The sequence below is a fragment of the Vigna radiata genome, chromosome 1 (genome assembly GCF_000741045.1).
Source record: "Vigna radiata var. radiata cultivar VC1973A chromosome 1, Vradiata_ver6, whole genome shotgun sequence".
Classification (NCBI taxonomy): domain Eukaryota; kingdom Viridiplantae; phylum Streptophyta; class Magnoliopsida; order Fabales; family Fabaceae; genus Vigna; species Vigna radiata.
In genome coordinates this window covers 3957969-3972993 of record NC_028351.1, presented here as the reverse complement: position 1 = coordinate 3972993, position 15025 = coordinate 3957969, and the positions used below count along the sequence as shown (strand labels likewise).

The 15025-nt window shown below is 29.4% G+C and overlaps 1 protein-coding gene across 1 annotated transcript; it reads left to right on the top strand.

The window, feature by feature from the left end:
* The first annotated feature begins 316 nt into the window (after positions 1–316).
* On the top strand, positions 317–2564 carry LOC106764662 (transcription factor bHLH71). Its single transcript, XM_014649016.2, has 3 exons — positions 317–1179; positions 1631–2041; positions 2194–2564. Exons 1-3 carry the CDS (start codon positions 787–789, stop codon positions 2290–2292), a joined length of 903 nt encoding a protein of 300 aa, XP_014504502.1. The 5' UTR covers positions 317–786; the 3' UTR covers positions 2293–2564.
* The last annotated feature ends 12461 nt before the right edge of the window (positions 2565–15025 follow it).

Genomic DNA, 15025 nt, shown 5'->3' with positions numbered 1-15025 from the left:
TGTTTGCTTTATAAGAAATTAAGTGATACAAAACACCATTTTCATCAATAGAATTAATTGATAGATGATGTTAAACGGTTTTTGAGGTAAGTAATGATTTTGTAGAATATAATGATGAAGATCTAATTACACAGCGATTTTAAATATTCGGTATGGCTAGGTAACCTGAAATAATAATATGTACCAGAAGATTTTGGTCTACAACACAATGTTGACATGGCTTTGACATGTAGAATGTTGTACCGGAGGATTGTCAAATACATACATAGTCTATGTCTAAATTATTTATATAGGAATCTTGGGTGCGTGAGCCATTCATTTCCTGCAAAGCCCAACACAGATTTGAATGTGATGGGTAGCTATTGCACAGCTTGTTCTGTTGTTTTTATGCTTATTTCTATATAGATTTGGGTCCCCCACTCTACTCTTCATTGGCATAAGCTGTGCCAGTCTTTGACAGCATCTATGAAATTGGGAAGGAAACCAAAGCATGGATGTGTGAGGAGCCTGTTTCCTTTTACTACACCTTTCTGATTCCTGAAAAGCACAAGACCTTTTCTGCCCTTCTCACGTGCTGCGTATCCTCTAATCCAAATTAACTCATTCTCCGATATTTAACTTTCAGCTTCCTCTTCCTCTGTGACTCAAACTTCATCAACCAAGTTAGTAAGATTTTCTATATATGGCTGTCATGTCTATGAGAAACTCATGAAACCTGTGGTAGTGACTTAGTTTTCTCAGCTAGTAGAGAAGTTCAGACAAGTTTCAGTTGAATAGAGAATAATAATGACTTTAGAAACTCTTCCATCCAATGAGTTTTCCAACTTCATTGTCTACGACACTATCTCTGCAACTCCATTTAGCAGCCATGACTCTTCGGAGGCTAGTTTCTTGAAAAGTTTTGTGAACTATCAGGAACATGACCCTTCATTTGATGATAGCTCAATGAGGACCCGAAAGCGCAAAGCCAGTGAGCCAGAAGCCAACGGCAGTAAGCAGAATGTGGTGGGGGTGCAAGGTAGGAAGAAGAGGAGAAGAAAGCCAAGGGTTTGCAAAAACAAGGAAGAGGCCGAGACACAAAGAATTACTCATATTACAGTGGAAAGAAACCGCCGAAAACAGATGAATGAGCATCTTGCTGTACTTCGTTCACTCATGCCTGAGTCCTACGTCCAGAGGGTTTGTTTTGCCTTTCTTGTTTTTTTCTTTTTCAGTCTCTATCTAGTTCCTCTTTCTTTCTCATTATAAATGTATTTGGGATTTTTCTCAAAATCACTATGTTATGGTCTTATTATAGTAGAGATGAGGAGATTCTCTTTTAGCGATAATGCTAAGCAGGACAAAGCTAAACTAAAGCCAATATTCTAAACTTTATATCTGAGGTGGTATATCTATGCAGAATCAAAGATAATGTTCTTTACACTGCTTTTTTGACTTCTCATTGTAAGTTGAATCAAAAGAAGCAATACTAAGCCTTAATTGTAATCTGCTACCAGTGCTGCCAAATAATTGAAACTTTGAAATAGAACATTTTCTGCACTAATACTTAGGCCATCCATGTACTCTATGTATAAATTAAAGTCCTGCTAAATGTAACTAACCTTTTCAAGATGAAAATTTTATGTTTTAGGGTGACCAGGCCTCTATAGTGGGTGGTGCCATAGAGTTTGTGAAGGAGCTGGAGCACCTCCTGCAAACACTGGAAGCAAGAAAGCTGCAACTTTTACAGCAAGAAGTGGTGCAAACCAATGAAAATACGGTCATTTCCAAACTCATGCAACCCCCTTTTGCACAATTTTTTTTGTATCCTCAGTACACATGGTCCCAGAGTCCTAACAAATACACATCCAAGACCAAAGCTGCCATAGCTGATATCGAGGTCACTTTAATCGAGACCCATGCAAATCTTCGAATTCTCACTAGGAAAAGCCCCGGCCAGCTAACCAAGTTAGTATCTGGTTTCCAAACTCTCTACCTCACCGTCCTACATCTTAATGTCACCACCATAGACCCTTTGGTCTTCTATTCCATCAGTGCTAAGGTATGGCATTAACTATTCATTCAGTGCTGTGTTCCATTTTCCACCTTCCTCATCACCATATTCTTTCACTTATAAAATTATGATGCCTTGTATAAAGTCCTGAAAGTTTCAGATTGCTTAGCTAAAATATTAGCATTTTTTTTTTAATGAAGGTTGAAGAAGGATTCCAGCTTGGTTCAGTAGATGGTATTGCATCGGCAGTTCATCATTTGCTTGCACGAATTGAAGATGAGGCTTCGCTTTGCTGTTGATCAGGTTCATATGGGGGCACGAGATTTCAGTGAAACTACCAAATCACCCTCTACCCACTTCAAGAGAGAGAGAGAGAGACATGGAAGGAATATATGCTGATTGCTGTAGTTTTTGTTTTTGTTTGTTTGATGTCAACTGATGTGTTCATGCTAAAACATAGTTGCAGTAGATGATGTTTTTTTTAGGTTGCTTCAAGTACGACTTGTTCGGGAATAATTTCCACAAAATTTCAACAGACTAATGAAAAAAAGGTTGATACAGTTCATCTTCATGACATAAAATTTTATTGTTTATTTTTGAAATGTATCTTATGTTACTAAGAAACAAGGCTTGATCAATGAATACATTTGAATGCTTAACCAAATTATTTTAGGCAAACACGAGCCAAACTTTCACTATCAAGCTTCTTCTTTAGAACAATCACGCACAGTCGTAGATTAATACTTGTTTGGGCGAAAATGCATTTGAGTGTTAACACACTTTAAGAAGAGTCTATCCTATATAAGGGGAAGGTAAAAGAAAACAAAATTAGCCCATGATGGTGCCGTGGCTACATTTATAAATTTTGTTCTTTTTTCAGTTATGGATAGGAGATAATGAACCAGGAAGACTTATGGTGTCATATTTGCAACAAGATAATATAATGAAAATGTATGAGGTTAGTTTTAAAGACAACCATTTTGGATTTACATGAGGTTGCAACTTGCAAGTGGGGTTCGTGGTTATGCTTGTTACGAACTTTTCTTCAAAACATTGATAATTAAGATAACAAAAGATAAATGGTTGACCTCATTTTGGTTCTGATTAGTTTCCTCAATATAAAATTTAACATCAACAATACTTTCTGACTGTTTACAAGGAAGACCTTCTCCCTGCCAATAATTTTTCTTGTAAATAAGAAACATAAACTGTAATTATGAGCTAAAAGCATTAAAATGGTGATATTTTGTCTTTAAAATTATCAAAATGGTATAATTTTGAAGTCACGTCATAATCCTACTATAAATTAGTAGAATTTTAATTAAAAAAAATTATAACTGAAATCGTACCAAATTGTTCAGTTTATACACTAAAATTATATCAAATTAGTATAACTTCAATTAAAATTAAAAAATTATGTGAGATTGAAATTCTACAAAATTGATACTTCAACCACAATACAATTAATAAACTGGTATAACTTTAATTAAAATTACAAAGAACTCAATTAATAATGAAATTTTATCAAACTGATACGATTAAAAAATTACACCATTTTGTTAATTTGGAAGTTAAAATTGCACCATTTTGCAACCAAACATGGGAATTGAGTGCAAATTAATGGTAATGGAAAAACCAGAAGGAATGTGGTAGAAAACAGTATAAAGGAAAACATTTTTAGGGGTAGTTCATATGAAGTAGTGGTCTCCATTGCCAAAGAATAGTAGATAGTAAGTAAATTTCACTGTAAGAGTCATTTTCATGACCTTGGGGTTTGTGATGTGTTTTGGTTTTATTTTACTGTTGTTGTGAATGAAAAGGGTTGGATGAAATAGTTGGTATGAAAAAGGTTTCAGTTTTGTTTGGTTGTGTGTGATCGATAGATCAATATCCTCATTAAGAGATTGTGTCGGTTAGTGTAAGCAAGAATCAGAGAAATGGACATGCATGGAAGATCCCTAAAACAAATTCAATTGCATTACCCTTTGCTCTATATATCTATCTATACACATATCTCTGTGCCTTCTGCTGTGGGGACGCCTTTCAAGGTTCTCTGCAACTCTACACCACCTTGTGTCACTCAATGCTTTTCTTCATCATATTATTTTTTATTCGCTAGTAAAATGTTACTACTTTTTATATAATTCAGAATGTAATTATTATAAAAAAAAAATAATTTATTATTTATATTAATTAATTTCGATTCAAATGTTAATTGGTGCTTCTTCTTTTATATTATATTACACAAAAGAGAGATAAGAATAAAACGTATGAAGGCAAAGAGAGACAAAGTAATAAGAAACAACTGAAAAGTAGAGTAGTAATGCAGAAAGAATGGTCCTTGTGGGACCAATTGGACCCAAACAGTGTTTGGTTTATCCAATTCGGATGCCATAGTCAACCTTCAGTAAATTTAGCTAAAACAAAGCACTCAAGAACTTGAACTTAAAGGATAGATCAAACTATTTCATGCTTAAAAACTGATGATGGTTAGACTTCCCCATCAAATGTAAAAATATTTATTGAAGTGACTAATAAATATAATAATACAGAAATGAATACGTTTTTCTGTTTTTTTTCATTGAATTATTTATAATTTCAAATTTGTTCATGTAATTTAGTTTTATATTTATTTGAATATGATAAACAACCTCTCAGAGAACTATCTTGATGTGTCTTTTAATTTCTCAATAGTTAGTACGTTAAAGTTTTTCACCTTAAAAATTTAATGTTTAAATTTTAGATTTATATTATAATTTAATATGAGTGATTGAAAAACAAAAATTGTCTCTGTTTAATAGTTTTCCAGACCCCCAAAAGCATTGATTAACAGTATACTTTTGTTTCTAATTGTTTTCTTTTTGAGAGATTAATAATACTCATGATCAAAATATATGGTAAGTATATTAAGGAAATAGGTAGTGGGTTTGAAAGGGTTTGAATAACCTAGTATTGGGGGAGCTAGGTGGCATTACTTTAACTACTTTAACTGTCAAAGAGTTTTAACAACATTTAATTCCTTAATAATACAAAATATAACAATTTCTTCTACCTCCCAAAAATTATCATTTGTTATGCCCTAAATTAAGAATTTGTAGAATCGAATTTAAAGTATATAAACTTTCAATCACTAGATCAATGAACCACAATAAACAATCAATGAATTAAGTATTTGATTGTTTTTGAACAAAATAGGCAATAGTGGATTACAGAAACCTTAAAATTGTGTAGCTAACTTTAGTTAAACTATATTATGGGATATTGTAGTATCATCTTTTCTTAACGAGATAGAAAGTCCCACTACAGAAAATCAAGTTAATTAATATTAAGTTTAAGCTTAAAAAATAATGAAATCAAAATATGGAAAATGACACGTGAAAAAGGAAAAAAGAAAATAGAACTAACTAACAAAATATTTTTATCCAAATTATTTATGATAAGTTAGATATGTATATAAAGAATGACTTTTTATAATTTTAACATATTTTAAAAAACAAATAAATAATAATAATAATAATAATGATTATTACATGTTAATGTATGAGCAAACTAGGAGTTGTTGAGACTACAAAAATTTATAATTTTTTCAGTTTTTTTTTTCCGGCGTTTATGTGTTACCTGTGATTAGAAAAATCACAAAAAATCTACGTCACTAAAAGTGGTTTTTTGAAAAATCGTCAATATTAGTGAATTTTTTTAAAACTGTCAGTAGTAATGGAAGTTTTTCAAATCCGTTAAAACTAGTCGTAGTTTTTATCTAAATCGTCAGAAATAATTAGAGTTTATTTTTCAAAATTGTCTAAAATAATCAGGGTTTTTCAAAACAAAATCCTAGAACTAATTGAGGTTTTAATTGTCGAGAATATATATAATTTTTTTTTAATTTTTTATTGTAATAAAATGAAATTATGGTAAAATTAATTTTATTGAATATTATATATAAAATATTCTCTGTTGAGTTTTATCATACTTTAGTTATATAAATATAGTGTATCTCTTATTTTTTTTGAATTAGTTTTCATCACAATTTAATAATACAAATTGGTTTTTCCTCTCTTCTCCTTTTCTTTAATACCTTAGTTTACTTTCACTCCTAATTTCATAAGAATATAATAAAAGTGCAAAAAGTAAGAAAAAAATGTACAGAAAAAAGAGTTTTTATGAAAATATTTTATTAAAAATAAAATAAAATATTAAATATATACTAATTTTCTCCCTACGTTCTTCACTTTATAAAAATCACATAAAACATCTTCTCTAACAAATATCACATAAAGATTTACTGTAAAACTTGGTTTGTTACATAATAAAAAACCTACAATTTTATTGGAATTATATTTTACATTACTTTTCATAAAATGCATAGATAAAATAAATATATATTTTATATAGGACAAAACCCAATTTTTAAAAATAAATTGAAAAAGAAAACATTTAATATAATAATAAATAAAATATAAACATACAGTTTTATTTTATTTAATGTCAAAATATCTTGTGTCTTACATTTATTCCAAATAGAAACCCTGCTTGAATAGTGAAGATATAATACACAACCATAAACTCAACATTAACCACTCTATTATTAAACAGTTTAAGAAAAATTGCATAAGAATGAAATAATTAGAGACACCTGCAATTGACTTCCACTAGAGGCTCTCCTGCCGCAATTGTCTTAGGATCTGAAGTGCGTCAATTTAAGAAATTAGAACTGACCAGAAAATTATGATAAAAAAAATTGAAAAGCCAATAACTTCTTACATTGCTAAAATAAAATAAAATAGAGTAGTTCATAGCAAGATCCATGGTACATTCTGATTAAATATTTATGTTCCTGTAATCCTTCAAAATTAAAGAGGAAGAAGAACAAAGATTGAATTAGCTCCATCAATACAAACTTAGCTCAATGTAACAAAATTCTGAAAGTCAATTTTATAACAGAAAAGGGAAGAAAAACACTTAGTTCAAGCGGACGCGCCTAACTTAGACTCAGATGACCTCTGGTCATGGCGGATTAGTTAGAAACCATGAATCTAGTAAAAATCGAGTGGACGAATAGAGAAAGTCGTGGTAGAAGAGAATAATTTAAACAGTGGAAAAAATGAATTAGTCAATGAAATGAAAAAAAATCAAAGTTTACGAAGATTTTTGTTGAAGATAGAATTTGAATTTAAATTATTATTGCACTTAGTTAGGAATAAGTTTTAAATATTTAAAGTTGTTTTCTGTTTTTAAGTTGTTTTCTATTTTTAAGTTGTTTCCTATTTTTAAGTATAAGCTATTAATATTACTTATATAAATGTACCTCATTTGAGAAGGAAAATACGAATGAATGAATGAATGAGTGAATTATCTCCCATAATTGTTTCAACATGGTGTCAAAGCAGGTTTTCTGATCCTTTACTACTTTGTCTTTGCTGTCTACCGGGGGCCGACCGCCATGGCCACCGGTAGCCCCTAAAAATCTCTTCTTTAACCTGTGTGTTTAATTTTGGGAACACCTGTATTCACTTTCGTACTGTTTTCAATCCCTAAATTCTCAATTTAGCCATGGATAATGCTTTCACCTCCTCACCATTTACCACCTCTTCTCCGTCCTCCAATATTATCATTCAATAATTCTTCCTTTCCTATCACTGTTATTCTTGATGACTCTAACTACCCTCTTTGGTCCCAACTAATTGACATGCGTATTGGAGCTCGAAACAAATCGGGGTATCTCACTGGCACAGTGATGAAACCCTCCATTGATTACCTAACCTATGATAATTGGGTCAATGAAAATAAACGGGTGAAAAGAAGGGTGTTTGTAGAAGTCATTAACACATTGGACATAAGTGATATTCATGCGCCAAAGTGAGGAGTGTTGAAGATAGAATTTGAATTTAAATTATTGTTGCACTTAGTTAGGAATAAGTTTTAAATATTTAAAGTTATTTTCTGTTTTTAAGTTGTTTCCTTTTGTTAAGTATAAGTTATTAATATTGCTTATATAAATGTACCTCATTTGAGAAGGAAAATATGAATGAATGAATAAGTGAATTATCTCCCATAATTGTTTCAACAGCTTTAAATGATACAAACCTCTAGACGAAGATGACAGAAGACGAATTAGTAGAAAATGGTAGAAAACCCTACCTATTGAACTTAGGTGGATTTGAGCAAATTTAATAGGTGAAAAAGTGAGACAAAATGAGAAGAAAGTAACATATTTGTCTGCAAGTTTAATTGCCTTGATTGCCAAAGTGAAATCAAGCCCAAAGAACTCCATACCTTGAAGATGAACAAATGGCACAGGAAAGGGATATGATTGAAAGAAAATGAGACTACAGAGACAAAAAGCAGGAACGAAGACGACATGCGGGAAGGTAACTAGGATTAATAAAAAATATTTAGTGATTAGCCCGAAAAATTATTTAAAATAAATAAATAAATGTTAGAAACGATTTTGCTTATAAATTGTCAGAATTATTTGAGGTCTTAAAAACTGTCAGAAAAAAAATCCCTTTTAAAATGGATTATTTATGTAGTGTGAGAGTACTTCTTAAATATTATAAATGTATTTATGAGTTGAATAACATTGTTTTTCATAACATAATGTTAGTCTACATAAAAGGAATAAGTTATGTTTACATATGGTACAACATATTCTTTTATCTGTCCTGTCTCGAGGGAAAAAAAATCGCTCCTTTTCCTACATGATAAAAACCTAAGTTGATATCATTTCATAAAATTAAAAAATAATCTCAACAATTAGTTTTTTTTTTCAAGAATTAGATAATGATACTCATTTGTTGAATATAAATATAGGCACGGACTAATATAAAAAAAAAAAAAAAAAGTGGTCCAAGAACTGTTTGTAGAGATATTTGATAAGTAATTGCAGTGATTTTTTATTTTTTTAATTTTCTATTATTAAGCCGAATTTGTTACTAAGTTGTCTTGATCTTTTATCCAAAGTAGAGAAAAATATTTTGACCCATAAGCTTTTCTTAGCAATTTTTTTCTTGTTTTGTACTATTCAATGTTTAATTGTTGCTATTCAACCACTAGGGAAGACTTTACGCTAAATACAATGAATTAAAGTAAGATGTCTAAAGAAAATTCTACATCTTCAATTTCGCTTTTTCTATATTTTCTTTTACCTTAAAAATCATACATATATATATATATATATATATATATATATATATATATATATATATATAATCAAATTATAGATAACCTTTAACTATATATATTGAATTGGTAAATATAAATTAGATTAGAAATCAATCATGAATTAACTTAAACTTATTTAATATCCATCTCATGCAAAAGAGGTAGATAGTTTTGCCTATTAACAAATCTCAAAGGTGAGAATTTTTGTCCAACAAAGATTATAAAAATTCTAGTCAAAATTTTAACATTAACTCAAAATTATGGGTGTGTAAATTTACACGTGTCGTGTGTAATGTTGAAGATATAACTGAAATTTTAAGTTTAGAGATGGTTTTAAGAAGTTTACAGTAAAAAGTATTGTACTTATGGTATCAAATCACTCATAACAGTTTCCTATCATGTGATAAACACCAGTGGAAAAAGACCCTTTTATAACGGACCAATTATAACGTATAAATATTATACGTTATAATAGGTTGACCGGTGGCAAAATCGTAATAATAATAAGACATATTATAACGTAGTTTTGTAAATCAGTTATAATATGAAACGCGATGGCAAACTTGTAAATAAGTAGAAAAATTTCTTTATGTATTATAACGGAATTTGAGAAACCAGTTATAATATGTCTTCCTCCCTAATCACATTTCCCTTTCTCTAATTTCATTTCACGTTCCCTCTCTTCTTCGTCTCTAAATCCTTGCGTCTCTCTTCACTCATAAGCTTTGCTCTGTTAGCTCTTCGTCGCTTCTTCCCATCATCACGCATACATAGCATACAGTTCCGGCGACATTTCGTCAATGCCTAACCATCAACGGCGTATTCGATTGAGACTTTGTCGTGTGGCCACCACTGTCGCGCGTCTGAAGTAGCCACCGCAAGCACTTCCTTGTTGCTCAACGCCTATGGTTCGAACTATTCAACTATTCATTACAATATTGTTTTAACTCTATTGTTTTATTTTATTTGTAGATCTTTAATGATTCATCTCCCATGGAAGCTGCAGTCATTAACGACATTAGAAGGAACTGGGCATCTTTTATTTTAAGTATTAGTAGAAACTTGGCTACAATTCCATAGTATATGTACATTTGGATTTAATATATACTTTCATGCACAAACGATGTATTAAATATTATTAGACTATTTAAAGTTTGAAATGAATTNTATTTTGTTTCATTAAATTTGTTTATTTGGAGTGATATTGATTATAAAGTGATTGGATAAGATTGGATAAGATGATAATACAGGAAATTATAATTTCATTGGATGTCAAATTAACAATCAATTTTTTTTAAAACACACATATTATAACGTAGAATCATTTTTACGTCATAATATCTTCTGCCATATTATAACCTAAAAATAGAAGTTCGTTATTATAAATTGCCCATATTATAACGTAAAAATGGAAGTTCGTTATAATAAACTGCGAATATTATAACGTAAAAGTGGTAGTGCGTTATAATAAACTGCGCATATTATAACGTACTTCAGAACCTACGTTATAATATGTTGAACTTATTATAACGTATTTTCGAAAGTACGTTATAATAAATCCAGCATTTTATAACGTAAATTTCGGCTACGTTATAAAATGCGCAGACTTATTATATCGCTCAGAACTATATCTACAGTAACTACGTTATAAAAGGTCAAATTTGTACGTTATAAAAGGGTCTTTTTCCACTTGTGAAAGGATGATGATAAGTGTTGTACTACTTAACTGCACATTGTGGGGGTAGATAAGTATCCTAGTGCATATATCATTAATCTTATTAATGTGAGATTGATTAATGTAGTTATTACAAGATTTTTAAGATTAGTTAAAAAACAAATTTATCGATAAATAATGTGAATTATGTTTTAAAATTTTAATTATTAACAGAAACTTTGTGTAACATCCCAATAAATATATAACAAAAGTTATAATTTATTCTAGGAGTTAACATAAATAATAAAGAAAAACAATGGTGAATAAACACTTAAATAAATAAGAAATATGAAATATCATATAGAATTAAAATCTTTACAAGAATAGAATGTACAATGAGAGACCGAATTAAAACCTTAAAGTAGGCGTGTATGCAAGAATCGGAAGGAGCTTCAAGAGTCAGAACACTTACCGGTTCAAAACGGAATTCTAATCGGTGCAAATTGAAGAACTTGACGCCGGGAGCAATTAATCTAAAAGGAGGTATATGATCAGAGGAGAAATGGTGGTTAGAAATTTAGAGAGAAGTTTGAAGGTCTAGAGAGAAAGAGGAGAAAAATGGTATTTCTAGACACTGAGTTTGAGGGAGAAGAAAGGTTGCAATGCGGAAAGTGACACCAAGTTTAAAATCCTACCAAAATGAACGCTCGGTCAGTCTCTGCCTGCCACATGGCTTCCACTATCCACTATCTGGAAATACACATTCACTTTGCTGTCATACGTCTACCGAGGACGGAAAATTAAATGCACTGCAAGGTTTGTCTCTCACTTATATGAGGAAACTGGAAGGGTGTGACAAGTGTACTCCACTAAATTGGAGTATTTAATGAGGTGTGACAGTAAATATTGTCTCTTTTATTTAGGATTTGGTTTGATGGATGATTTAAGATTAATGGTTTGAGGTTTAAAATTTAAAATTGGATATGAATCAAAGGGAAAAATTATATTTTTGTTTGACTCAATTTGATTTTAAAAGTTCAAAATCAAACTAAACAAATTTAATGCGGTTTCGTTTGGATTGTTTTTTTCAGTTTTGAATTTGTAATTCTCAATTTGTCAGTTTAGGTGTATAATCAATATTTCTATTTTCAAACTAAAAAAAAATTTGAAAGTAGTAAGATACTTTTGCGTCACAGATTTAGAGAGTAAAAAAAAAACATAAATAAGTTTAATTATATTTGGATAAAAGATTTCATAATTTCTAAAACCTTTAAGTAAATTGAATTTGAATTGATATTATTTTAGATTATTATATTTTCCTAACATTTTATTTAGATAAGAAATTTTATATTTATTGAATTCAAATTTTTTTTCATTTATATAAAATATTTCAATTACCACCGAATACAAAAAATTAGTTAAATTTCAAACTTGATAGTAATTAAAAGAGTATTAGTATTGATGATATTTTTAGTCAATCTTGTTTGATGTTATGTTTTAGTCAAAGTTCGTCAAGATTTTTTTTACTAACCTAGATGAACTTGTTTCTTGATCTATGTCCGCCACCATTTTTTTTTCATTAAACGACAATTTTTTTTTACCTTGAAATTGATCTAGATATTTTTATGTATGACATTGCTGTTTGAAGTTTTTCTTTCTGACTTTGGCCAAAAGATTCTCTCCCTTGACATTAGCAAAACACAATATTAGTTAATGTTGGTTGAAAAGTTTTCTATGTTGGCATTACAAAAATAATTGTAATAACACTTACAATAAACATCAATTGAAAAAGTTAAGTTTACATATGTCAAAAGATAGTATCCTTTAACATTTTAAAAAAGCAGCAAAAGTAATCTTAACATAATTTTTGTCAAGATCAATAAAACAAATTGTAGTGGACATCAATTAAAAAAAAAGAAGAAGCTTATTTCAATAATGCTTTAATATTAGTCAAGTCAATCACATTCCAACCAAAATCAAGTTAAAAAAAAAAACAGGAAGACAAAACACATAAATTATAAAATATAAAAAAATTAAAATTATCACTTTTTTTTGTAAAATTTAAAATTTATTTAATTTTTAAAAAATCTAATTATTATCATAAAACTCCATAATTTTAATTTTTAAAATTCCGTATCCCAACAACATATTTTTATCATAAAACGTTTCAAATTCTCCATAAAAATAAATTACTCTTTCCAAAATATCTATCCAAACACTGTATAAGGTTACTCATTTGCATATCTTTTTTTGGAATACATAATTATTTTTAAAAGTAACATTTGTCAAACATACATTTTCTTACCCAAATGAACATATTCAAAAACTAAAAACGTGGCTTTTATTCTCAACCATATAATGCTAGCCATCAAGAATAACAAAACAACTAGTGAGTGTATTAAGAGGGAGTGAGATTGAACATAGTTTATATAATTATTTTTCTAGTGAACTTAGTAATTTTTATGAGAATGAGATCAAGTGTTTTAGTATAGAACATTATGACAAGTAGATGAAATAAAATAGACAGGACAGATTAGTAAAATATTTTTGAATTAAAATAGAGAAGGAGTTGACAATGTCAAAACGAGAATAAAACATCCTAAAAAAAAGAATGGATGACTTAATATTTATCTTCCAATCTTAGAGAAAAAGAAACCTATAAAATGCTTACACATAAATTATGATGTTAGGTACATTAAGTTCTTCCTCCCAGGCACATCTTTTGTATAGGAGCAAAATAATATTATTTAAATAATTAATTTTAGTTCAATTCATGTAAAGCCAAAGTGTCAAATAAAACTAAATTAGTCAGTTTAAAAAAAAACATCCAAATCGATTTAAAATCAATTTCTTTTTTATCGATTTTCAGTTTTTTTTAATCAATTTGGTTCCATAATATCCATATAATTTTTTTTTTGGAAAAACAATTCAAACAATTTGGTAAATTTTTCTGATTACATTATACCTTAATATTGTTATCAAATATGTGAAACTTGTATAACCTAAATACAAAGACTTTTAAATAATTTTCCAAGTGATCATACTTTATGTGAATACTTTTTCAACCTCACTCGAGTCTTCCGATTAATGTAATTGGAAGTTAAAACACACTTAAAATGCTTAGTAATTTACCGTGGCAAGTCAATGATGTATAACTATGTTAAAAAGTATCCTATTGATTAACTAAATTTGATATTGCGTTTTCTTTAAACAATTAACAAATAAATAATAATTTCTTTCATTAATATCTATTATAGTTTTTAAGAAAATTATAGAAAATTTTTAACATCATTATCGTACTTTTCAATTATTCGACTTAAATTCATTCTATTGTTTCATACTTAAAAATACTTTTTTCTTTTATAAATTGTGACCACATATTTGAAAATTTATTACTTCAATAAATTATCTCTTATTTTTTAAATTTTAATGAAATTTTAAAAATATTTTATATTGATTCGAATACATGAAAAAAAATCTCAAACCATTAAAAAAATGACATCGAATCCAACAATTCGGTGTCCAATCAAAGGACAAATTGTGATGTTCCAATTATACAACAATGTTATATAATATAAAGACGTCAGCAAATGTAATACTGGAAAACAGTTAGAGAAGTAATTATGATTACAATCATCCTTAGAACAATACTAGAAGTTAAAGCTGGAGTACTAGAGTTTCTCACTTTAAAATGCTAGAAATTTAAAACTTTAAACACACTAAAGTTCTTTGTTGGAAGTCCCACATCGACTAAAGATAAGGCCAATTTATAATGTATAAGTGAGGTGCAAACCTTACCTTACAAGCTGGTTTTGTGAGGTTGAGTTAGGCTTACAAACCCACTTTCTAATATGGTATCAGAGTCATGGTTAAAGCCTATCCTAGTGAGTTCTAAGTGGGCATTTCTCTTTCTATTCCACCCGTTGTCGGGTAATAACGGTCTAAAAACCGTTATTTTCATGCTTAGATTTGATAGTAAAACACACCCTTTGTGGCTTAGAATGAGCTTTAAATCAAGTAAACACTTAGTTGAGTCTCTTGAGAGTCAAACGTTGGTTTTAGAGATATTATGCTTGTTTTGCAGGGTTTTAGGATGAATTAAAGATGGAAGTGAAGTAAGGTGGACTTAGACCCATGAAAGAAGGAGAAAAATGATGAAAAGAAGGGTCAAGCAAGCCGCTGAGCGCTAGAATGGTCCGCTGAGTGCTCAGAGCGAT